General features: G+C 42.8%; 1 protein-coding gene across 1 annotated transcript in view; it reads left to right on the top strand.

Annotated features, from left to right (window-relative positions):
• LOC126980341 (mucin-5AC-like) overlaps positions 1 to 26043 on the top strand; it is a 62808-nt gene that overhangs the window by 22820 nt on the left and 13945 nt on the right. The window contains exon 2 of the mRNA XM_050830097.1: positions 25807 to 25857. Within this exon, the coding sequence (XP_050686054.1) occupies positions 25807 to 25857 (51 nt within the window). The remainder of the gene's footprint in view (positions 1 to 25806; positions 25858 to 26043) is intronic.

Below are 26043 nucleotides of genomic sequence, written 5' to 3'. Positions count from 1 at the left end.
ACACACACACACGCCATACTAGATTGCTGTTGCCTAAGCGAAAGACGGAGGAAAGAAAGAAGGATAGAAAGAAAGAAAAAGAAAAAAAGAGAAAGAAAGAAAGAAAGAAGGGAAGAAAAAAAGATATAAAAGATAGAAAGAACGAACAGGAGGGTGAAAGATACGAAAATAACAAAGAAATAAGAGAAAATACAAAAAAATGACTGCATAAAGATGAAGCAAACTAAAAAAAGACAGAAAAAAAAAAAAAAATAAAAGTAACAAAGGAATAAGAAAAAAATAAGAAAACCGTAAAGAAATAAAGAAAAAAACAAAAAATAAGAGAAAGAGATGATGATGATGATGATGATTATGATTAGCGGATGAATCACCTGCTTCTCAAACACGCGTGGGCCGGGCCAGGTTAATGAGCGCTACCGGTGACGATAATAATGTCCGGATGATGAACCTAATCTCTCGCTAATGAGGCAAAGGATCTCTTCTATATAACAATACTAACCCAACATGACCGATAAAGGGCCGTATAGGATGTGTGTGTGTGTGTGTGTGTGTGTGTGTGTGTGTGTGGGTGGGTTGTGATGAAAGAGGTGGAGGTAAGGTTAGGAGGAAGTGGAGGAAAGGAGGAGGTTGGTACTGAAGGAGGGAGAGGAGCTGGAGGAGGAAGAAGAGGTAGAGCAGGAGAAGATGAAGGTGAATAGGTTAGTAGGGGTGGAGGAATAGGAGAAAGAGGAAGGGAAGGAGCAAGAGTAGGAGGAGGAGGAGGAGGTGGAGGAAGAGGAGGTGAAGGAAAGGTGGATAGGAAGATGGATAATAATAACAAATAGCAAAATAATAAAGTATGGACGTAAAATAACATGGAAGAAAAGAAGAAAGGAAGAGAAGGAGGAGGAAGGGGAAGAGGAAGAGGGAGGAAAATAAAATGTTAGAGTGAAATGAGTTTGAATGAAATGAAGAAGGAAAAGAGCAAAATGTGAACATAAAGCAACATGAAAGTTTAAAAGAGAGGAAGAGAAAGAGGAAGAAGAAGAAGAAGGAGAAGATTGAAATGAAGAAAAGGAGAAGAAAAAATGTGAACGTAAAGCAAATGAAAGTATAAAAGAAAGAAAGAGGAAGAAGAAGATTGAAATGAAGAAAACAAGAAGAAAAAATTGACGTGAATAAACATGAGAGTATAAAAGAGAGGAAGAGGAAGAGGAAGAAGAAGAAGGAGAAGAAGATTGAAATGAAGAAAAAAAAAAGAAAAAAATGGACGTGAATAAACATGAGAGTATAAAAGAGAGGAAGAAGAAGATTGAAATGAAGAGAAGAAGAAAAAATGGACGTGAAAGAGCATGAAAGAAAAGAAGAGGAATATTAAGAGGAAGAACGGAGGGTGATAACAGGAAACACAGGAATGAAAAGAACGTCAAGGAAAGACAAGAGTGGTTTGTAAACTTTAAAAAAATATCTGACTCTTAAGGAGAAAGGAAGAGGCAGACAGACAGAGAGGATAATAGTGATGAGGTCAATAGGAAAGGTGATGATGGTGGTGATTGTGGTGGTGACAGGGGTGAGTGACAGCAGTGAAGAAGGAATTAATGGAGAATGTGACAGGAGAGAGAGAGAGAGAGAGAAGAATGATAGGGCTGACAGGACAGGAGGAGGAAATGACAGTGATAGGAAGAATGGACAGCTAGAACGGAGGAGGAAGAGCAGGAGGAGGAGGAGGGGGAAGAAGAAGAAGAAGAGGAAGAGGAGAGGAATGAGTAGTGGTGAAGGGAATATAGACGGATATGTGGTGAGAGGGGAAGAAAGAAGAGAGGAGGAGGAGGAGGTGGAGGAGGAGGAGGAGGAGGAGGCACCAAGGACGTCCACTAGGTACAGGAGGTAAAACTAGCGGCACCTGAAACCTGGGGAGGAGGAGGAGGAGGAGGAGGAGGAGGAGGAAAGAGGGGAGAGAGAGGAGGGGAGGAGGAGGGGGAAAGGTATGCCACCACCACCACCACCACCACGCATTATGGAGCATGTCGAGACCAGCTGTGTGTGTGTGTGTGTGTGCGTGTGTGTGTGTGTGTGTGTGTGTGTGTGTGTGTGTACGCGATGTCAGGTTACTTTACATACACGAAACTCTTTGAAACGTACATGAAAGGGGAGGAAAAAAAGAAAAGGGAAAGGAAAAAAGGGGGAAACATGTCGCCTAGAACTCGAAGCTTCAAACGACTCAATATGAAGCTTCAATGTCTTACCGAGGCGTGTGGTGTTTGTCGCTTTGAAGGAGGGGGGAGGAGGAGGAGGAGGGGGAGGAGGAGGAGGAGGGGGCGGGGGAGGGGGGTGGAGAGTCTTACCCTGGCTCACATCAAACCAGTCCACACTTCCCCCTATTCCTCCCTCCTCCTCCTCCTCCTCTTCCTTGTCCTCCCCTCTCTCCCCTCTCTCCCTTCCCCCTTCTCCTTCTCCTCCCTTCTCCCACTGCTTGTTCTCTAGTCTCTTCCTCCTCCATTTTGTCCTCCCCTCTCTTTCCTCTTATCTTTCCTCTTTCCTCCTCCTCTTCTCTCCTCCCTTCACTCTTTCCTAATATTGTCTTTCCATTTCTCTCTTTCTCTCCCCGTTTCCTTCCTCCTCTTCACCTCCTCCTCCTCCTCCTCCTCCTCCTCCTTCTCCTCCTTCTCCTACCTCCTTCTTCCCTCTCCTCTCTCTTTCGCTTACTCAGTGTTCTCCTTTTCAGAAAATACTTTAGTGTCCCCAGTTACATGGTTTCCAGACTGACGCTCGTTTTCTTTATACTTTTCTCTCTGTGTGTCTCCTAGAATTCTCTCTGGAGTTTCCTTTGCTTCAGTTTGTCACAGTTACCTTTCCAGTCTTGTAGTATAATAAACCAAATAAAAGGAAGAAAACATCAGTACAGAGAGATGGAGAGAAAAAGAAAGAAGGAAAGGAAGAAAAAGAAGTATAGGTGCAAATAAATAGATATAGATAAATAGGAAAGGAAAAGGAAGGAGGAAAGAGGGGCAAGTGTAAAAGAGAGAGATGGAGATAGAGAGAGGAAGGAAGAGAGAAAATGGGAAAAAAAGAAAGAAAGAATAAAAGGTGTAAGTGCAGACAGATAGCTAGAGAGAGAGAGAGAGAGGAGAAAGAAAAGTGCAGATACGTAGAAAATACATAAACAAAAAAATTAAAGAAAGAAAAACTGCAGATAAATAGATAGAAAAGAAAAAAAGAAATATAAGAGCAAATAAAGATAGAAGAAGAAAGGAGGAAGGCAATATAAGACCAGATAAACAGACAGAAAAACAGATAGATGGAAAAAGAAAGAAGAAATATAAGAGGAGATAAATAAAAAAGATAAGGAAAGCAAGCAGGGAGACAAATTAGGGTACTAAATAACAACTTCGAGCAAGGCTTTAAAGAGACGCGCCAAGCCTTGAGTTGTGTTTGTTTCTTGTTATCCTGTTGTTGTGACCTCCGCTTGTGTCTGTTTGTGTGTCGAGTGCTTGCTTGTACACACACACACACACACACACACACACACACACACACACACACACTTTGTCAAACGCTGCCCCCCATCGTTATCTATGTATATGGTTGTTATCTCTCTCTCTCTCTCTCTCTCTCTCTCTCTCTCTCTCTCTCTCTCTCTCTCTCTCTCTCTCTCTCTCTCTCTCTCTCTCTCTCTCTCTCTCTCTCTCTCTCTCTCTCTCTCTCTCGTGTCATGGTCGACGGGCGTTGGAAATTGAAGTTGCTCGTCCACAGGCAAAGCGAAAGCGGACACACACACACACACACACACACACACACACACACACACACACACACACACACACACACACACACACACATTGCGTTCTCAATTTTTTTTTGTTATGAAGTGGTCAATCTGGTCTCTCTCTCTCTCTCTCTCTCTCTCTCTCTCTCTCTCTCTCTCTCTCTCTCTCTCTCTCTCTCTCTCTCCAGCAATAACAACAAAAACAACAACAACAACGTCTCATTTCCACACCTTAACTAGAAGATATCGCAACACACACACACACACACACACACACACACACACACACACACACAACTCGCTCAGGTGTGTTGCGTGATCCTCCCTTACCTGTGTGTGGCTGTACAGGTGAGGGCCTGACGAGTGTCAGGTGAGGTGTCGAGTGTGAGACCCGTGCTGCCCGACGCAATACCACAGGCCTATACGACAGAGCTCTAGGCCTAAAACTCCCTCTGGCGGGTAGTTATCTCAGTCCCGTTCATCTCCAGGCTGGCGTGTTGTCTGAAGGAGGAGGAGGAGGAGGAGGAGAAGGAGGGGCATAGGAGAAATAGAAGGATAGAAGGAAGTGGAGAGAGAGGAGGAATAACGAGAAGGATTAGTAGAAGATGGAGATAAAAGAGAAGATGGAAGAGGATGAGAGGAAAAAGTAGATAGAGAAGGAGGAGGAGGAGGAAAAGGAGAGGTATAATGAAGGAGGAGATGAAGGAAGAAAAGACGAAAATACTAAATAAAACAAGAATAACAAGAAAAAGAAAGACAAACAACAGTAAAAGAAAAGAAGATGAAGAGTTTGAAATAGACGTACAAAGAGGAAGGAAAGAGGTGAAGGAAGAGGAGATTGAACACGGGAAGGAAAGAAATAAGATGAAGTAGAGAAAAAAGTACAACAATGGGAGATGGAGGAAAAAGAGATTGAGAACACGAAGGGAAGAAAGAAGTGGAGTTAGAGAAAGAGGTGGAAGATAAGGAGGAGGAGGTGGGGGAAGAGAAGACTGAATACAGGAAGAAAAGAAATAAGATGAGGTTAAGAAGAAAAAAAAGCAAAACAGTGGGAGATGGAGGAAAAAGAGATTGAGAGCACGAAGGGAAGAAAGAAGTAGAGGTAGAGAAAGAGGTGGAAGATAAGAAGAAGGAGGAGGAGGAGGAGGGGGAAGAGGAGACTGCGGTTAGGCATGATTACGAGGATGGAGGAAGAGGGAGGAGGGGGAGGTAACAGTAGTACATAGGCCTAAATTACCCCCTCTCCCCACCTCTTCCTTCCCTTCTTCACCTCCCCCTTCAGGACAATGCTTTGGGGAGTTCCTTGTAGGGATTATTTTGCTTACCTCGTTGCCCCCTGTGTTAGTACCCCGGAGAGACGCGCCCCTGGGGATGCATAAAGGGGGTGAAGGGAGGGGGGAAAGGGGATTGGGTGGGGTTGGGGAAGTTTGGGAAATGGAGAGGAGGGGATGGGGAGGTTTGGGATGGAATGGGAAGGGGATGGAGATAGTTGGGAATGGGATGGGAAGGGTTGGAAGGGAATGGGGATGATGGGAAGGGGAAGGAGATGGTTGGGAAGGGGATGGGGATGATGGGAAGGGTTGGGAAGGGGATGGGAAGGGTTGGGAAAGGGATGGGAAGGGGATGGAAGGGTTGGGAGGGAATGGGGATGATGGGAAGGGTTGGGAAAGGGATGGGAAGGGGATGTAAGGGTTGGGAGGGAATGGGGATGATGGGAAGGGTTGGGAAAGGGATGGGAAGGGGATGTAAGGGTTGGGAGGGAATGGGGATGATGGGAAGGGTTGGGAAAGGGATGGGAAGGGGATGGAAGGGTTGGGAGGGAATGGGGATGATGGGAAGGGCTGGGAAAGGGATGGGAAGGGGATGTAAGGGTTGGGAGGGAATGGGGATGATGGGAAGGGTTGGGAAAGGGATGGGAAGGGGATGTAAGGGTTGGGAGGGAATGGGGATGATGGGAAGGGTTGCAGAGGGGGGTGAGGTATCATTAGTTCCCATTTAAGTATTTTATTCACCATTTCCTCCCCTCCTTTCCTTCCTATTCCTCCTCTTCCTTCTACTTTTTATCACTCCTTGGGCCGTTTCTTTCTCCTTGTCTTATCTCCTCATTTCCTTCCCTTCCTTTTCCTTGGCTAATTGTTTCTTCTTTCTTCTTCCTCAGTCATTCATTCCCCTCTCTCCTTTTATTTTATTTCTACCTTTCTCCTTCTTCACGCGTTCATTTTCACTTTTCCTCTTCTCCCTTTCACTCTTCTTCCTTTTTTTATTCCCTCCAGTCCTTCATCCCTTCCTTTTCCCTTTATTCACCCCCATCCACTTTCTTCCCCCATCAACCTCTTCACCTAATATTTTCACCTTCAGTTTCTTCCTGTCTCTCCATATCTTTCTCCTTCTTCAGCTTTTCTTCGTCACTCCTTCCCTCCTTCCCTTTCCCTTCCCTTCGTCACTCCTTCACTCCTTCCCTTTCACCCCTTCTTCACCCTTCACCCTTACCTGACGCTTGTCCCGGGACCCACCCTAACCCGTGACCTCCAGACAGTTCGGCCATGACCCCTAGACAGTAGACAGAGAAAGTCCACGCCCCTACACACACACACACACACACACACACACACGCACACACACACACGCACACGCACACGCACCCCTCCCCCTCACTACCCCTTCCTTTCCTTTCCCTTTTTTTCTGTTCTTTATCATCGCTTCTTCGTCCCTTTCCCTTTCGTTTCCTTCCTTTTTACCTTTTGTTTGGTAGGTTCTTGCTCCCTCTCCTCCTCCTCCTCCCCCCCCCATACACACACACACACACACACACACACGAAAAGTAATTATGAAACTCACGCTCTTCCTTCGACATCTTGCTAACGAGGAAAGATTATAAGCTGTCGTGTGCGGGAAGGTGTGCGTGAAGGTGCGAGGGGCAGGTTAATTGATTTTTTAAGGGGTGTGTTTTTTATTTTATTTTTTTTGGTGTGTTTTTCTTTTTTGTGTGTTTAAACGTGTTATGGGGTTTTGTGTTGTGTGTGTGTGTTTGTCTTGATGCTTCTGTTGCTATGGCTGTCTGTCTGTTTTTATGGCTGTTGTCTTGTTTCGTTCTTCTCTTCTTTCTTCTACTTTATCTTTTTTTCTTCTTGTTCTTCTTTCTTCTTTTCTTTTTGTTTTAGTTTTCTTTTTGTCTTCTTTTCCTTTCTCTTTCAGTTTGCTTATTATTTCTTCCTCTTCCTCTTCTTTTTTTTGTTTTCGTTTTCTTTTTCTTTTATCTCCTTTTATTTTTTGTCTTCTTTTCTCTTTCTGTTTGTTTAGTATTTCTTCCTCTTCCTCTTCTTTTTTTTGTTTTTGGTTTTCTTTTTCATTTGTGTCCTTTTATTTTTTTTGTCTTCTTTTCCTTTTTTTCTGTTTGTTTAGTATTTCTTCCTCATTCCCTTTTTTTTCAGTTTTCTCTTTCATCTGTGTCCGTTTCTTTCTCCTTTTTCCTTTCTCTTTCTTCCTCTTCATCATATTTTTTTCTTTTGTTTGTTTTTAGTTTTTCTTTTTCATGTGTCTTTTTCTTTTCGTTCTCTTTTTTATTTTTGTTTTTGTTTGCTCAATATTTCTTCCCCTTCGACCCCTCCTCCCTTCCTCCTCCTCCTCCTCCTCCTCCTCCTCCTCCTCCATGCCGTGCAGAGGTAATGGCTCCCCAAGGAAATAACACGTCCCCTCCCTCGTGTTACTCCGTTATGATAGACTCCCCTTCCTCCTCCCCTTCCTCCTCTCCCCTCCTCCTTCCACTTCCTTTCCTTTTCTTCGTCCTTCATTATCGCTTCCTCGTCCCTTTCCCTTTCGTTTCCTCCTTCCTCCTGACCTTTTGTATCGTAGGTTCTTGCTCCCTCTCCTCCTCCTCCTCCTCCTCCTCCTCCTCCTCCAGCTTTTATCGTTTCCCTTCCCTCTTCCCCTTTCATTATATTGTGACGTAAACCAGAGTCGCCATATTCGAGAGAGAGAGAGAGAGAGAGAGAGAGAGAGAGAGAGAGGATATTTGGATTAACTTTAACTTGTATTGAGCCTCCGTGGTCCTTCCTCTTCCTTATTTTCCTCCTCCTCCTCCTCCTCCTCCTCCTCCTTTCCTTCTTGTCCAATCCCTTCCTCCAATTCCTTCGTTGTATATACCTTGTCAGTACAGCTTTGTGTGTGTGTGTGTGTGTGTGTGTGTGTGTGTGTGTGTGTGTGTGTGTGTGTGTGTGTGTGTGTGCGCGTGGGCAGCCTCTACAGTTTCCCAATAATATTTTTGATTCAAAACTTTGCTGTAAATATCGAAGTAGATTTTTTCATTCACATTTTTATACCAAAGAAACGCGTGGAGATAAAACACCGTAACAGTTGGACGGTTTCTCTGTATTATAACGCAACTTTCCGTGTGTGTGTGTGTGTGTGTGTGTGTGTGTGTGTGTGTGTGTGTGTGTGTGTGTGTGTGTGTGTGTGTGTGTGTGTGTGTGTGTTTGTAGTTTTATGTTTCTTCCGTTGCCTCCCCTTCCATTTTTCCCATTTTCTTTTTTATGGCATATAACTTTTTAACATCATTGTTATATCCATCCTTTTATTCGCTTTTTTATTACACATTACTAAAGTTACCACACATTTTCTTTTTTTTCTTTTTATTGTATTATTTTATTATTTATTATTTATTTCTTACTCATATAGATTAAACAGGTGTGTAAGTAATCCGGACAAGTATCTTATATCCGTCTGTCTGTCTGTATCTATCTATCTATATCTATATATATCTATATATATCTATATATATATATATATATATATATATATATATTTATATATATATATATATATATATATATCTATATATGTATGTATGTATGTAGGTAGGTAGGTAGGTAGATAGATAGTACGTAGGCAGGTATTATGTGTATGTGTATGTATGTATGTATGTATGTATTATCATGTTTAACTCGTGTATGACTAAGGACAGGTGAGCAGGTGGCCCCAGGTGCTTCATTATTTCTCAGGTATCAGGGGCGGCATCAAAGCCACACCTGTCCCCCACCTGTACCATATCTTGACGTTATCGCCGCCGCGTGACCCGTAAATAACACACCTGACCTCATACCTGATACCTGCCCTGATTGCCTTATATATACGGGTGAGATAAAAGGTCGTATATATATTTTTCTTTGCCTTACGAAATGCAACACCTTGATTTGTATGGATAAGTTTTTTTTTTTTTTTTTTTTTTTTTAGGTCGAAATGAAATGCGAGTTGCGTCATCAGGAGGATTTGGCAACACCTGTAATACCTGTAATTTGTGTACTACCCCAGTCGGCGTTGCATATGTTCCTTCTCTCTTGTTTATTGTTTTATTCTATTTTTTTATGTATTTTGGTGTTGATGTTGAAAGTATGTGTATTGATTTTTCTTTTTCGTTTTTCGCTTTATTCCTTCCCTTTCACTTTCTTTTTTTTCCTATTATTTTTAATGTACGTGGTCTGCTACTGGTACTACAAATAATGATAATAATGATAAGAAGAATGAGAATAAGAATTAGAATAAGAATGATAACACTTCTTCATATTTTTCTTTTTCTTCTTCTTGTATTCTCTCTTCTCATTCTCATTCTTCCTTCTCTTTCTCATTCTTCTTTCTCCTTCTCATTCTTCCATTTCATTCTCATTCTTACTTCTCATTTTCATTTTCCTTATCATTCTTATTCTTCCTTCTTATCCTCATTCTTACTTCTCATTTTCATTCCTATTTCTCATTCTCATTCTTCCTTTTCATTCTCATTCTTCCTTTTCATTCACATTCTTCCTTTTCGTTCTCATTCTTCCTTTTCATTCTCATTCTTCCTTTTCATTCTCATTCTTCCTTCTTCTTCTTCTTCCATGTCATTTTCATTCTTACTTCTCATTTTCATTTTCCTTATCGTTCTTATTCTTCCTTATCATTCTCACTCCTCCTTCTTATCCTCATTCTTCCTTCTCTTTCTCATTCTTCCTTCTCCTTCTCATTCTTCCTTCTCCCTCTCCTTCTTCTTGTTCGGGTTTTCAGATCTTCGTTACAAACACACTCTCCCTCTCCACACACGCGCACACTCACACTCACACACACACACACACACACACACACACACACACACACAGACCACAACCTCAGCACGTTCACGGAAAAGTCAGCATCTTGTGTTTTGCTCCCTCGCCGCGTGCTACCGCTGGTTGAGACAATTAGGGAGTGTTTCTGGCCCTCTCACACCTCCTATCATGGCCCCCTTTTTATCTTTGACTGACTGCTTTTTTTTATATTGTCACCATTTTCGTGGCCTCATACTTATCGTTATTTTTTTTGTCTGTTGTTTATTTCTTGTTCTTGTTCTTTTTCTCTATCTTTTCCTATTCTTTTTTTTTATTTTGTCACTTTTTTCATTGTCTCATACTTATCGTTATTTTTTTTGTCTGTTGTTTATTTCTTGTTCTTGTTCTTTTTCTCTATCTTTTCCTATTCTTTTTTTATTTTGTCACTTTTTTCATTGTCTCATACTTATCGATATTTTTTTTGTCTGTTGTTTATTTCTTGTTCCTGTTGTTTTTCTTTATCTTTTCCTACTCTTTTTTTTATTTTGTCAGCTTTTTCATTGTCTCATAGTTATCCTTCATTTTCTTTGCCTGTTGTTTATTTCTTGTTCTTGTTCTTTTTCTTTATATTATCCTACTTTTTTATAGTCACCATTTTTTCATAGTCTTTTTTTTTCCTGTTCTTGTTCTTTTTAATTTTTCCTCCTTTTTTTCATATTTTCACCTTTTGATGGCATTTTCCTTTTTTTTTCTTTCCCTATTATTTTTCTTGTTCTCTTTTCTTTTCATTGCTTTTTCTTTTCCGTTTTTTTCTTTTTCTGCATGTCCTGTTTTCCTTTTCTTGTAATGGTTGGCTCCTGTTATTTAGTGTATTTTGGTTCAGTTTTTCTCTTCGTATTTATTTAAACAGTTTTTACCTCCAATTTCTCACTTTCTTTTATTTTCGCAAGTCTGTTTTCTTATTTTTCGTCAATTTTCCACTTTTTTCTCTTTATATTTATTTAAACATTTTTTATCTCCAATTTCTTACTTTTCTTTAATTTCCGCAAGTCTATTTTCTTATTTTCCGTCAAATTTCCACTTCTTTCTCTTTATATTTATTTAAACAGTTTTTACCTCCAATTTCTCTTTCCTTTTATCTTCGCAAGTCTGTTTTCATATTCTTCCTTCAACTTCCCACTTTCTATTTATTTTTCTAAGACTCTTCGTGTTTTTCCGTCTATTATTCACTTCGTTTTTGCAGGACTTTTTTATAGTTTTGTTCCCCCTTTCGCTTTCTCTTTTCCACACTAACGTTTTCCAATCAGAAGTTATCTTGTTTTCTACGCGAGGATGGGGTCGGAATGCAGCCTACGCCTCCTCCTGGGCCGTTTGTTTATTTACGTTTTCCACGGTGTTGCAGAGTTTGTGTTGCCCGTATTGTATTATTGTTATTCGTGTCTTGTTTTTTGTTTTGTTGTTTTGTTTCCCGCCTGCTATTGTCCTGCCGTTTGTTTGTCTGTCAGTATTATTTTCAGCTTCGTGGACTCCTTTTAACCTCTTTTTTTAGTTCACTTCCATGGCCAGTCTTTTTACGGTGTGCAAAAAATATATATACATTCAGTTCGGAAGGATTTGTATAAGGAACCCCAGCCTCCGTTTTCTTTAGATGTTTCTAGGAAAGTATTGTTCTTATAGACATTGTTTTGGTGTCCTTTGTTATCATTGTAAATTACGCATTGCAATGTTTCTGTGAATATATCGTTTTAGGAGTTTTTTTTATTTATTTCCTGTGTCCTGATTATAGTTTTCTTTTTTTTCTTTTTTTAGCCTTTTAGTTATATTAGTTGTGCTTATATGGTTGCCCTTCTTCCATTCATGACCATCGTTGTTCTTGTATTCTTTATTTTTTCATTTTTCTTTGTTCTTATTTTATAGTTTCCGGTTCTTTTGTTTTTTCTTTATACACCTTTTTTTTACATCGTTGTTATTCTTCTTTTTCCCCGCCTTCCATTCGTTGATTCTTGTCCTTTGTCCTCCGTTCGTTGTTCTATTTTGTATTCTTTTTTTTTTTATTTCCTATGTCCTTCTATAGTTCCTCGTCCTCTCTTTTCTTCAAACACCCTTTTTTTTCGTTAGCCTATTCTTCACTTATCCTTTGTCCTCCTTATATATCCCACGCTGACCTTTCTCCAATCCCTCTCCTCTTCCTCCCACTCCCTCTCCCCTAAATCCTAATATCCTCACTGCTCCTTTTTCCTCCACCCCCTCCATCTTTCACATCCACTCCCTCCCTCTCCCCAATCCTAATATCCTCCTTGTTCCTTTTCCCTCCACCCCCTCCATCATCCACACACACTCCCTCCCTCCCCCTGAATCCTAATATCCTTCTTGCTCCTTTTTCCTCCACCCTCTCCATCTTTCACTCCCACTCCTTCCCTCTCCCCCAAATCCTAATATCCTCCCTGCTCCTTTTCCTCCACCCCTTCCATCTTTCACACCCACTCCCTCCCTCTCCCCAATACTAATATCCTCCCTGACTCTTTTTCCTCCTCCCCTCCCTCTCTTCTTGCCCCCAGAACCTTAATGTCAGCGGGCCTCCCAAAAAAGGTCAATTGATACATCCATTTCTTTCCAAGTGACCTCGGCGAAAAATGGAGCTCCCGCCAAAGTCGTAAGGTCAGCGCGAGTTCATCTGTAATTTCTTCTTTTTTTCCTTTTTTGCCTTCAGTAGCTGCTAACGTTTCCTTTTCTTTTTTTTGTCTGTTTTTTTTGTGGGCTGGGACTCGCCGCCAGCTGGGGTTTAATATCTTCTTGTGGCTGTGATGGAGGAGGAGGAGGAGGAGGAGGAGGAGGAGGAGGAGGAGGAGGACAATGAAGTGAAAAGAAAAAGAGAAAGACAAGAAAACAAGAAGGAAAGGGAGCGGTGAAGACAAAGAGATGAGAAGAAAAAGGAAGAGGGGAAGGCCAAGAAGAGATGGGCAGAAAAGGAAGAGGATGAAACACGAAGATAAAGGGAAGAAAAGAGAGAGGAAGACGAGGAGATGAGAAGAAAAGGGACATAGGAAGACGAAGAAGAGATGAAAAGAAAAACAGAACAAGAACAAGAAGAGAAAGAAGAAAACAAAAGAGAGAGGAAGACTAAAAGATGAAAAGAAAAAGAAAACAAGAAGGAAAACGAGAAATGAGAGAGGAAGACTAAAAGATGAAAGGAAAAAGAAAACAAGAAGAAAAAGAAAGAGAAATGAGAGATGAAGTCTAAAAGATGAAAAGAAAAAGAAAACAAGAAGAAAAGAAAGAGAAATGAGAGAGAGAAAGACTAAAAGATGAAAAGAAAAAGAAAACAAGAAGAAAAAGAAAGAAATGAGAGAGAGGAAGACTAAAAGATGAAAAGAAAAAGAAAACAAGAGGAAAAAGAAGAAGAAATGAGAGAGGAAGACTAAAAGATGAAAAGAAAAAGAAAACAAGAAGAAAAAGAAAGAGAAATGAGAGAGAGGAAGACTAAAAGATGAAAAGAAAAAGAAAACAAGAAGGAAAAGAAGGAGAAATGAGAGAGGAAGACTAAAAGATCAGATGAAATGGAAGAAGAAAAGAACAAGAACAAGAAAAACAAGAACATGGACATGAACAAGAGCAAGAACAAGCAGAAAAACAAGAACAATAGGACCATAAACAATAACAAGAACACGAACACGAAGAACAGGAGAGAGAGAGAGAGAGAGAGAGAGAGAGAGAGTGGAGGCCGCGGCGGTAGTGTCTTGTCTCACGTTGGTCAGTAATTGCATTTAAAAGTTCAGGGATTTGTTGCGTCAGCGTCTGTGTTTTACTCTCTTATGTATCCAGGGCTGAGGAGGGGGAAGAGGAGGAGAAGGAGGAGGAGGAGGAGGAGGAGAGACGATAAGGGGAGTAAATGCAATGAAATATATCACAAACCAAAAAAAAGTGGGAAGGGAAGTAAAGACGAAGAAGGGTGATGGGGAGAAGAAAGGGGTGAAGGGCGAGACTACAAGGAAGCCAGGTAACGTCCAGGGTGTGGATGGGGTGATGGGGAGAGAGAGGGAGAGAGAGAGAGAGAGACATACAAGGTTAGGTAGCGGCCTGGGATGACGGACTGAAAGGATGTGTGGGCGGTGGTGATGGGGAGGCAGATTAGTGGGTTGCTAGAGTATTGGGGAGAAGGTTAGACCGCGCCCCGGGGAGAACAGACGCCTGAGTGTGGGTGGGAGTAATGGGAAGATGACTGTGATTATGAAAGTGGCAAGGACAGTGAGGAGGGTTAGGGAAGAAGGAGGTAGGAAGGAGAGGGGAGGGGCCCATTTTCTTTAACATATCGGGGCCTAAGCTTACGGGGAGAGCAAGGTTGGGGTGTGGGTGGGAGTAATGGGAAGATGATTGTGTGCTTATGAAAGTGGGAAGGACAGTGAAAAGGGTTACGAGGGGAAAAGGAAAAGGGAGGAGATGGGAAGGGCCTATTCAGTCATTTTCTTTTACATTTCGGGGCCTAAGTTTACGGGGAGAACAGACGCCGGGGTGTGGGTGGGAGTAATGGGAAGGTGATTATGTGCTTATGAATGTGGAAAGGACAGTGGGGAGCGTTACGAGGGAAGAAGGAAAGGGGAGGAGATGGGAAGGAGAGGGGAGGGGCCGAAGAGTCATATTCTTAAACATTTCAGCGCCTTAGCTCACTTAGAATGGGATTTCGTAGGAGTTTTGGGGCATTTGCAAGGCTAGTTTTATGAGCCCTCCGATGGTTTGTCTTTAGATGGACTTTGGGACATTTGCAAGGCTAGTTTTATGAGCCCTCCGATGGTTTGTCTTTAGATTTTTTCTTGTTCCCTATGTCCTTTATTCAATAGTTCTCTGTTCTTTTTCTTTAACGTCTTTTTTTTGTCATCTAAGCTGTTCTTCTACTTATCTTTCGTCCTCCATTTAAAGTTCTGTGTTCTTGTATGTATCTTTATTTTTCGGTTTCCTTTGTCCTCATTCTATAGTTTCCCGTCCACATTTTTCTTCTACAGACACCTATTTTTCGTTAACCTATTCTTCTGTACAAGGAACCTACGAAAATACGCAATAGAACCAGACTGATCTCCTTTTTTGGCATTTGGAAATAGGTGATGTTGGAGGCGGAAGTGTCTGAGAATGACTAAGATGGGTAAAAGAAAATGGGAAGATGATTATATGATTAGGAAGACAAGGGCGATAGGGGAGTGGAAAAGGGAGGAGGAGGAGGAGGAGGAGGAGGCCATGGTGGTAAGAAAGAGTAATGGAAATGATAATTACTCTTCCTCCTCTTACCGTGAAAAAAAAGTAAGTTAATTAAGTATGTAGGTATGTTGGGAGCAAGGACAGAGGGGAGAATGACGAGGCGAGGTGCTGGGGACTGGGGAGAGGAGACATGGAGAATTAGGAACAGGATACATCAAGGAAGGGGGAGGGTTACTTAGAAAGGGTAAAGGGTAATGGGGAGAGAAGTTGGTGAAGTGAGAGGAAAGGGGAGAAGAAATGGGAGATAGTATATAGCAGTGTTAGTAGATGAAGAATATGAAGAAGTGGAGTAATAGTAATAGGGAGTGAAGGGAACATAGAGAGTTTGAAAGGGTAAAGGGTAATGGGGAGAGAAATTGGTGAAGTGAGAGGAAGGGGAGAAAAATGGGAGATAGTATATAGCAGTGGTAGAAGATGATGTGAAGAAGTTTAGTAATAGGTAGTGAAGGGAACATAGAGAATTTGAAAGGGTAATGGGAGAGATGGTGATATAGGTGGAGGAAGGGGAGAAGAAATGGAAGACAGTAATCGTGGGGAGGGTAATGGATATGGAAATGGGGAGAAATGGGATGTAAAGTGAATGGAATGTTAATAGGGAGAAGGAATGGTATAAGGAGTGAGGGGAGGAAATGGGGAGGATAAGGGACGTAGGTGGGGAGTAATAGGTAAAGCAAAGGGGATAGCGAGGATTAGCTGCCAAGGGTAAGGAAATTGGGAGGATAAGGGACGTAGATGGGGAGAAATAGGTATAGAAATGAGGATAGGGAGGATTAGTTGCCAAGGATAAGGAGCGGGGAGGTTAAAGAGGGAAGGGGCGTAGGTGGATGATGATAAGGTAGCCAAGGTGTGTGGGCGTGCGGGCGTGGGCGTGGGGGCGTGGGCGGTGTCCGGTTAGTGTCGGGCGGGGCATGTTTACACTCTCCTTATTCGTGTGAGGGGCGCCTGCTCTTGTTTGGGGAGGAGGAGGAGGAGGAGGAGGAGGAGGAGGACCTTGTGAGTGTCTGTCTGTCTCTTTGTGTGCGTGTCTCTGCATCGCCCTCAGCAAGGTTTTCCGGGTTCCGTTGTGTTGCATTGAGGGTTGTGTTCTGTTGCGTTGAGTGTTGCGTCTGTTGCGTAGATTTGTGTTGCGTTGTGTTGATCTGTGTTGTGTTGCGTTGCGTCATTAGCGTTGTCATTAGCGTTGAATTGATGAGGTCAGAGAGAGAGAGAGAGAGAGAGAGAGTCATAAACATCACCCGTAATCGTGTTATTAGCTGCTTCGTCATCTGGGAGTCTTTTTTCTGCTCCTATTGTGCGTACGTAACGAGCCACTGTGTGTGTGTGTTTGTTTGTGTGAGTGTGTCCGTGAGCCTTTGTTTCGTCGTCCGCGTCTGAATGAATCTACTGTGGTAATGAATGAACAATATTACTGAAGAGAAAGTGTGTGTGTGTGTGTGTGTGTAGATGTGGGGTGGGAGGGGGAGGTATGTGTGTGTGTGTGTGTGTGTGTGTGTGTGTGTGTCTGTGTGTGTGTGTGTGGCGGGGCGTGGTCTGGCCCGCTTTTCGCTTTCAGTTCAGTCCGCGGCCTTGGTGGTGGTGAGGGTTTTTCGTAGGGCTGAGGTGGCGTCGTCCGCTTCTAGAGTTTCACCACCCCGCCACATTATTACCAACACCGGCGGCTTGCTCACCCCTTCCAACAATCCCTCACTCCTTCCCTCAGTCACTCTCTTCCTTTCCTCCCTCATTTCCTCACTCCTTCCTTCCTTGCCCCCCTTAATCCCTCCTCCTTCAATCCCTCACTCCATCACTCCTTCCCTCACTCACTCTCAATCCGCTTTCTTCACAACAACACACGTTTGGGCTAAAGTCATGCTCAGTTGGGTCACCGTTCATGCCACTCTCCTCCTCCTTATATAGATCCTTTCCACCTCTTTTACCTGATAACCTGATTCTCTCGCTCTTCATCTCTTACTCATGGTCTTGCTCTCCCTTCATCGCCGTATATAGTTCCTTTTCATCTCCTGTACGTGATAACCTGATTCTCTTCTTTTTGGTATATATTCTTAAACGTATCTGGGTCTCATGAGGTCTGTTTTTCGTGGCCGCAGAGAAGATTACTTAACCGGGTTTTCATGGGTCGTGGTTTTCCCGTTTAGGATGTAGAGGTCGGGCAAACTATCACTGGTATCGCAAAACAGTCCATGAGAATCCCAGAGACTTGCTCGAGAGGCTTGTCAAACTGGAGTATTCTGAGGGGAAGGAGGACGAGGAAGAAGGGAAAAGAAAGAAAAGAAAACAAGAAGAAAAGAGAGAGAGAAGAAGACGAGGAAAATACGAGAAAATGGAGAGGAAGACGAAGAACAGATGAGAAAAAAAAGGAAAAGGATGAAAAAAGAAGAAAAGTAGAAAACAAAAAGAAAAAGAAAGAAAACGAAGAGGAGAGAAGAAAAGGAAGAGAGGAAGACGAAGAAGAAAAGAAAAGAAAACAAGAAGAAAAGAGAGAAGACGAAGAAAACACGAGAAAAGGGAGAGAGGAAGACGAAGAACAGATGAGAAAAAAGGAAAAGGATGAAAAAAGAAAAAAGTAGAAAACAAGAAGAAAAGGGAAAGAGGGAGACGAAGAAGAGATGAGAAGAATAGGAAAAGAATGAAAAAAGAAGAAAAAGAAAAGAAGAAAAGAGACAGAACAAAACAGAGATGAAAACGTTTAAGAATACGCATTTGAAAAGGGAAAGAGGAAGACGAAGAAGAGATGAGAAGAATAGGAAAACAATGAAAAAAGAAGAAAAAAAAACAGAACAAAACAGAGATGAAAACGTTAAAGCATACGAATTTTGTGGGCCATAGTCTTAAACATTTCGTCGCATTTATTTGACAAGGCTTTCGTAGGAGTTTTGGACACTTCCTCGGGGAATGTCACTAGTTATCCCATTTTCTATGTCATTGATGTAGATAATGAATAAAAGCGGGCCTAAAACTCCCTATGGTCTTATGTTCTTCTTATGTAGTTTTATGGCCCTGGTGGTAGTCTGACCCTTCTTCCGTACCATGAACCTAGAAACACACATATAGAACCCGATTTACTTCCTTTTCGGCCTTTGGAAGTAGTTAATGTGAGGGGTGGTAGCGTTTGACAATACCCACCTTTATCTCACTCCTGCTCTCTCGCTCTCTCGCTCTCGCCGTCTCTTCCGCTCCCACCTCACACCACCGAGACACACAATCAGGTCCTCACGTCCCCTTGATATTTCCCCCAAGACGGCCCTCACCTGAATACTTCCTGGGCCCTCTCCTGCTCTCTCTCTCGCCCGCCCTACCTTGCCCTCTCCTCGTTCCTCATTTCTCGCTCCTCATTCTTCTACAGTTTCCCTTTATCCTCTCCTTTCCTTCTTTCTTCTCTTCTTTCTGTTATCATTTCATCTTACTCTCTCTCTTTCTCTTTCTCCTTCTACCTTGCTCTCTCCTCGTTCCTCATTTCTCACTCCTCATTCTTCTACAGTTTCCCTTTATCCTTTCCTTTCCTTCTTTCTTCTCTTCTTTCTGTTATCATTTCATCTTACTCTCTCTCTTTCTCTTTCTCCTTCTACCTTGCTCTCTCTCTTTCTCTTTCTCCTTCTACCTTGCTCTCTCCTCGTTCCTCATTTTTCACTCCTCATCCTTCTACAGTTTCCCTTTATCCTCTCCTTTCCTTCTTCCTTTTCTTCTGTCTTTTATCATCTCCTTTTACTCTCTCTCTCTCTCTTTCTCTCTCTCTCTCTCTCTCTCTCTCTCTCTCTCTCTCTCCTCTCTCCTCTTCCTCCCACGCCCATCCAGTACTCTAATATCCGTGTTTAACTGTAACCCCCTTCTTACCCGCCCCCCTTCCTCCTCCTCTCCCCTTCCATCAGTATTCCGTATAGCCACTCTCTCCCTGACCTACGCCCCCCTTCCCCTCTCCCCCCCTTCCCCCCTCACCTCCATCACACCTATAACTTTGTCTCCGTATCTGTCACACCCTTCCTCCTTCTCCTCCTCCTCCTCCTCTTCCTCTTCCTCCTCCCCTTTATCAGTATGTCAAAATGTCAACCTCGCTCTCCTCCTCCTCCTCCTCCTCCTCCTGCATGCCCTACTCCCTGACCTCAACCTTTGTTCTGGAAATACCGTGTTGATGGGGGGGTGTCGGGTGGGGGGGAGGCTGAAGATAATGGGGGGAGGGGAGAAAGGGGGGAGAGGCATACAGAGGCTGGAGGAAATGCCCGCCTCACCCCCCTAACCCCCCCCCCCCCCCTCATACCAAGCAAGGTAAGGTGAGGGCATGGCTTATATGACTCACCTTACCTGCGTGATCCGCCTACCTGTGATCCACCTTACCTGGACTTACCTGTGGGGACTTACCTGTTGATTGGGCTGAGGTGTGTCGGGTCCCTTCCCTTCTCTTCCCTTTCCCTTTCCTTCCCTTCCGTCCCTTCCAATGTGTGAGGGTGGTGAAGATGGTGTGGTTGTGATTCTCTTGGGTAATGGTTCCTTCTTTTCCTTCTGTCGTGTCATGGTGTGTGTTGATAATGAAGATAGGTTGGGTAATGTTCCTTTAGTAGGCTTAGTTGATGGTCCCTTCTTCCCCTCCCTTCGTGTCCTCGTGTTTGTGAAGATGGGAAAGATAGTGATGTTGATTCCATTCGTTTAGTGTTCATTCCTCCCTTCCCTTCCCTTCCCTTCCCTTCCCTTCTCTGCCCTGCCCTTCCCTTCCCTTCTCATCCCTTCCCTTCCCTTCCCTTCCCTTCCCTTCCCATCCCTTCCCCTCCCTTCCGTTTCTTTCGTTTCTCATCTCTTTCTCTCCGTTCCCTTTGCTTCGTTTTTCTTCCCTTCCCTTCCCTTCCCTTCCCTTCCCTTCCTGTTCTGGCTTCTTTTTTCTTTTCATCTCTCGCCTTTTTTTTCACATCCATTGTCTCATATTTTTCCTTATTCCCGAAAATTTCCATTCTTCTCACCTTGATCTTTTTTCCTAGAACTTACTTCCTCCCTCACATTCCTTTTTTTTTCCCCTAGGCGCTATACCCCTCCTCCCCTTGTACACCTCCTCCTCTCCTCCCCTTGTCCCTTTTCCCCTCCTCCCCTTGTCCCTCTTCCCCTACTCTCTCTGTACATGGACTGAGGGGAAGGGGGAAGGTGGGGTTGGGTAAATCAAGCTCCTGGTAACCTGAGTCTCCTTGTTCCCTGCCTGGCGCCACCTCTGTCCACCTGTCACTCTGCTACGTCTTTCCCAACCTTCCCTTTCACGTCAACTGATGTAGGAACTTTCAAGGGTTATCTGCTTAGAAAAATATTATATACACTTACACGTTTTCTTACGCTTTATTTATTTACAATGTTATCCGTGAACGTTTGTGTTGTTATGTGTATGTAAGATTTTTTTGTTTAGTGTTTTTTGCATCGACGCTGATATGGAAAGAGTAAGGAGTTGGTTGTTTATTTACCTTATTTTATTTACATAGTTTTTCAATAGATGTTTGTCAAGTTATGTATATGTAAGATGTGTTTTTTCGTTCTGTGTTTCTGATGCGTCGTCGTTAATCTTAAATAATAGTGAATGAATATCTACAATGAATGTTTACAGTATCTACAATGAAGATCTACAATAATGAATGAATATCTACTGTGCTGCTTCTCGGGGCATCAGATAAAGTTATGCATTTGTGAAGAACTACGCAGTGATGAATATTTCCAGAGTTATGACGAAGTAGAACCTTTTTTATGCCTCGCTTCGCATATAAAGAAAGTCTCGTTAGTGTTCATTTAGGTGCGGCATTCATAACGCGTGTAACGACTTCTGTGCTTAGCTACCGTGTAGAAGCGAAAGTGGCCAAATAGTGCCACGTTTACCTGAACAAAGAAAAAAAGGTGTATAGTTCATTTCGGACACGTGTGAGTGCGTTTGTTTGTATAGCGTGTAACCAGAGTCATATTTACCTGTCGTCTGGTTAGGTTTATGATTCGTGTGGACGGCGTAATGCACAGGTGTCGGCCAGGTGAGTCTGAGGGGTGTAATTAGCGTAACGTATAGTCGTCAGGTAGGCAGGTAGCTCCATAGGGTTAGATTCCACAAAAAAAGTAAGAGTCGCGTCCCTGTAGTTGTGAAATTTACTATTAACCTACTACTAACTATTACTTACAAGATCGTCATTCTCTCACACATATATAAACACCAGATGAACGGACACACGACAGCTCTCAGGTCAATATTCTTAAACGTTTTAGGCTCTCACAACAAACATTTCAAAAGCCCACAAAGGAGATTAATCGCATTCTTATGTGTTTTTTTAACGTTCACGGTACAGAAACCTTGTCAAACTTTCACTAGACTCATAAAACTACCCATGGAAATACCCGCACCCTCTACGAAAGCCTTACCAAATGTGGGTGTGTAAGCCTTGAAATGTTACAGAATATGTGCCTTAGTAATGTCGATGGTATATAAATGGATTGCAGTAGGAAAGGTTTTAGAATACTACGCCAGGAAAATGTAGAAATATCGCTGTGATTGTATTGTAAAAGGATGTCTGAGAATGTGGGCTTTAGTTATATCAAGTTTTAAAGTACTACACTAGAAAGAAAAGTAATAATATCGTTGTAATTGTATTGTAAAGGTAGATATATCGTCGGGGCCTCCTCTACGCATCCCCCTCCCCCTCCACACATATTCCCCTTCACACATTCCCCCATCCGCATCCATTCCTGTGTGGTGAGGCAACACACACATTATGCTTGAGTTGTGTCGAGGGCGAGCCACACCAGGTAACCAGCCAGCCAGGTGAAGCAGGTAATCAGGTCCATCAGGTAGAACAGGTATAACTCTCGCTGTCACTCCCTTCTCTTCCCCTCGCGCACACATTCACCTGGATCAAAGCGACTGTCACCTCCTACCTGTCGTTTCTATTCTTCTTATTTTTCGTCTTCGTCTTTTTTCTTCGTTTTTTACTTTTTTATTTTTTATTCTTTTTTTATTCTACTCGTTCTTGTTCGTGTTATTGTTCTTGTTCTCCTTGTTCTTCTTCTTTCCTTCCTTCCTTTCTTCCTTCCTTCCTTCCTTTCTTCCTTCCTCTCTTCCTTCCTTTCATTCATTCATTCTTTCTTTCTTTCTTTCTTTCCTTCTTTCTTTCGTTCGTTCTTTCTTTCATCCTTCCTTCCTTCCTTCCTTCCTTCCTTCCTTCCTTCCTCCTCCTCCACCTCCTCCTCCTCCTCCTCCTCCTCCTCCTCCTCCTCCATGCGTAATCTTGTTTAGCCTAAAGCAGATTGTGTAGGCTTATCGAAATGTTTGTAAAATGTTTGTTTGTGCGTGGCGCTTTCCTATCTGCAAATCCGCGGACTGATTGGTAATTATTCCAGGTGAGCCGCGGGCCTTACCTGTGTGTTCGTGTTTTGGAAAGATAGTGAAAGGACGAAGATAACAATATTTTCCACTTTTTTTTCACTATTTTCACAGTTTATGCTTTTTCAGACCGTTTGTTATCATTTTTATTATCATTTTATTATTATTTTTCATTTTAGTAAGCTCTTGAGACGATGAAAGGGATGTTTGGCGTCAATTAGTTTCATTTTCATCTTGTATTATTGTGACTTTTTTTTGTAATAGGCTATCACAAAAAAAAGCGTAGGTCATCAACAACTTACTCTAAGTCACCTTAACAAATAACTCACCAAATATATTGACAAATAGATCGTACTTAACGAAACAAAAGCAAACGTAGGTCACTAATAGCTCACTCTAAATTACCTAACAATAATAACTCACGAAATAGATCGATCAATAAATCTTCCTTTCCTAAACAAAACAAAACTCGTAACTTACCCAAGAACTTCCTCAATAACTCACCAAACATCATACCGAACACCTTACCAAACGACTCACCAAATACCTCACTAAATAAACCACTAAATAAATCACCAAGAACTCGCTCCTTCGCTCCGGCATGTGAAGGTCTGGAGTCCCGTCTAATATGTTTGTTATCCCGGCGTCCTTGGCGGGTCTGGAGGCTGGAGGCGTAAATCGGTGTTGTCAGAAGCCTCCACCCTTCACACTTAACTATATCCAAAACCCGAAAAAGAGATCAGTCGGGTTCTAATGTGTGTTTTTTTTATGTTCATGGTACAGAAGAAGAGCCAAACTACCACCAGGATCATAAAACTACAACTGGAAATGCCCAAAACTCCGATGAAAGCCTTGTAAAATGTGTGAGGTTGGGGGAAGAAATTTTTAAGAATGTCCCGTAGGCTTAGCGCGGCGCCGGTCTCCTGGACGTGCCCGACAACACATTAGTCACGCCGGTCTGGTAACAGTGTCTCCGCCCTCGCCCGTGCCGCCTCGCCTTCGTTAATATGTGGTCTATTATATATTTTTTTCTGTAGTGGTGGTTGTGCTACTCGCCGTGTGTTACGTTATTGGTTCCTTGTCTGACCTTTGCTGTTACTCGTACGTTGCGGTGACAAAGTGAAGAAAAAAAATATGAGGCTTAAATTGGACAGTATTGGACGTAACGTGATTATTTTTTTATGCTGTTTTTACTTCTTTGTGGTTCATTGTTATCGGCGTGAAGTGAAACGCAGCCGGACACTAACGGATATTGCGAGACATTTTCTTTTGGTAATTTTGTGCTTTCAACAGTTATCTTTTTTATACGCTTTACACTGGCGTTGCAAGATTAACCGTTTCCTCGCAATTTACAGGAGAAAAAGAGGCGTATTTACAGCACTTACACACAAAATTACCTAATGTCTTTAAGTGGATATGGCGGAAGTGGGTGAGGTTGATATTATGAAACCTTAATATACACTAACCGACGCTGCGGGATTACTTTTTTGTGGGCACTCATCTTTTTTTTATCACACTGACAAAAAAAGCTAATGTCTCCAGGTAGCGCTGTCGGTAGGGGAGGGCGATGTAATCTTCTTATTGTTAGCGTCAGAGTGGATGTGTGTGTGTGGGGGGGGGTTACCGGAGGGTCAGGTGGAAAGGCATTGGATTAGCGGTTCTCCTAATGGAATCGAGTGTTGGCGCGATGCTTCTTCCTACACATTCTATCTTTACCGTTATCGTTTGCATTGGCAGTCAAGAGAATCTGTTAGTGCAAGACGAGGTTCAGAGTCATCTCGCACGTTTTATTCCTTTTTGTTCTCGTTGTCGTTATTTAGTCCTTTCGTTCTCTTCCCCTTTTTGTCTTCTTGATTATATTTGCGTTATTCATATTTGTTTTCTATTTAGTTTTCTTCGCTATCATTATTTTGCCCTTTCGTCACCTTCCCCTTCTGTATCTTTGCATTTGATTTTCTTTTCGTCTTTCTCCTTTTTTTTCCTTCTGATCCTTATTCTTTTCCTTTTCCGTTCTTTTTTTCCTTTCGTTCTCTTCCCCTTTTTGTCTTATTTGCGTTATTCCTCTTTGTTTTCTATTTAGTTTTCTTCGTTATCATTATTTTGCCTCTTCGTCATCTTCCCCTTCTGTATCTTTGAATTTTCTTTCCTTTTCGTCTTCCTCCTTTTTTTCCTTTTAATCCTTATTCTTTTCCTTTTCCGTTCTCTGGTATTAATTTTATTTTCTCCTACTGCATTTAATTTTCTTTTCGTCTTCCTCCTTTTTTCCTTCTAATCCTTATCCTTTTCCTTTTTCGTCCTTTTTTCCTTTTCCTTTCTCTGGTGTCAATTTTATTTTCTCCTACTTTTCATCTTTTCCCTTTCCTTCACGTCCGCCCTACTTTAATCTTTCACTTTCCTCTGCTCGTGTCCTGGTATCGAGATAAGACATGACCTCATCCGCTCAACCCTATCTTCACCCCCTCCTTCCCCTCCTGTCACCTTCATTCACGCTCCTCGCCTTGAATGTCACCCTCGATCACCCTCGGATGTCACCTTCCCACTGTGCGTTCCCTTTCTTTCGTCGGAGGGGGGAGTGTGAGGTTGATAGTCAGGGAGATAAGAGTGAGGGCGAGATTGTAAGGTGTGTCAAGGTAGTGCTCAGAGCCCCTAAACCATGACATGTGCCGGGGTGGGGTGAGGCGGAACGGGGCAAGGGGTGGGGCGTGTAGAGTTCGTCAGGCACTCGTGGTCTCGCGTGTTATGGTGAAGTTTACGTAGTCTGAAGGGTGAGCGGCGTGCATAAAGAGTGTTGCAGCAAGGAGTGGAAGGGGGGGGGGTGAGGGGAGGCTGGTACTCCTGCTTTGGTTGTCCGTCTGTTACTTTGGTTGTTCGTATGTTACTTTAGTTGTCCGTCTGTCACTTTGGTTGTCCGTCTGTTATTTTGGTTGTCCGTCTGTTACTTTCTTTGTCCATCTGTTACTTTGGTTATCACTGTTACTTTGGTTGTCTGTATGTTACTTTCGTTGTCCGTCTGTTACTTTGGTTATCACTGTTACTTTGGTTGTCTGTATGTTACTTTGGTTGTCTGTCTGTTACTTTGGTTGTCCCTCTGTTTATTTGTTACTCTTTGTTATTCTTCGTTATTACTTTGTTACTCTGGTGCTACTTTGTTACTGTTACTACTTTGTTACTCTTTGTTACTCTGGTTGCCCGTTTGTTTGGCTGGCTGTCCGTTATCGATTCAGCGGCGTCAGCTCAGCCAAACAAGAGACGCAGGAGGAGGAGGAGGTCAATCATGGGCCTGGGTGTGGTCATGGCCTTGACTCTTGCTCTCTCCAGTGCCTCCGCGTACCTTGGGGCAGAGGCGTGGTGTGGTATGGCGGGCGTTGGATGGGCGTGTGATGGGCGTGGGGCGTCTGGCTAGTGACTAATACCTGTCTTTTTTTCTCCTGCAGGTACGAGACTGGGCCCGGAGCTTGGCGGGGTCGGTGTGGGCGTCGCCTCAGGTATGCCATCCGTCTCTGTCGCTCTGTCATCCGTCTGTCACGTGTCACTTATGATCCCACCCGTCAGGCGCGCCATCTGTCTCTCCTCCTGCTGTCATCCCCCTAAAAAATAACACAATGGCTTTCCAGTCCTCCCTGTCATCCCGTTGATATATTACACTCGTCAGGGACCCAACAAAAAAGATG

This window comes from Eriocheir sinensis, chromosome 44 (genome assembly GCF_024679095.1).
Source record: "Eriocheir sinensis breed Jianghai 21 chromosome 44, ASM2467909v1, whole genome shotgun sequence".
NCBI classification, from domain to species: Eukaryota; Metazoa; Arthropoda; class Malacostraca; order Decapoda; family Varunidae; genus Eriocheir; species Eriocheir sinensis.
Note: the sequence above shows the minus strand (reverse complement) of the source record. Positions and strands in the feature narration are given on the sequence as shown.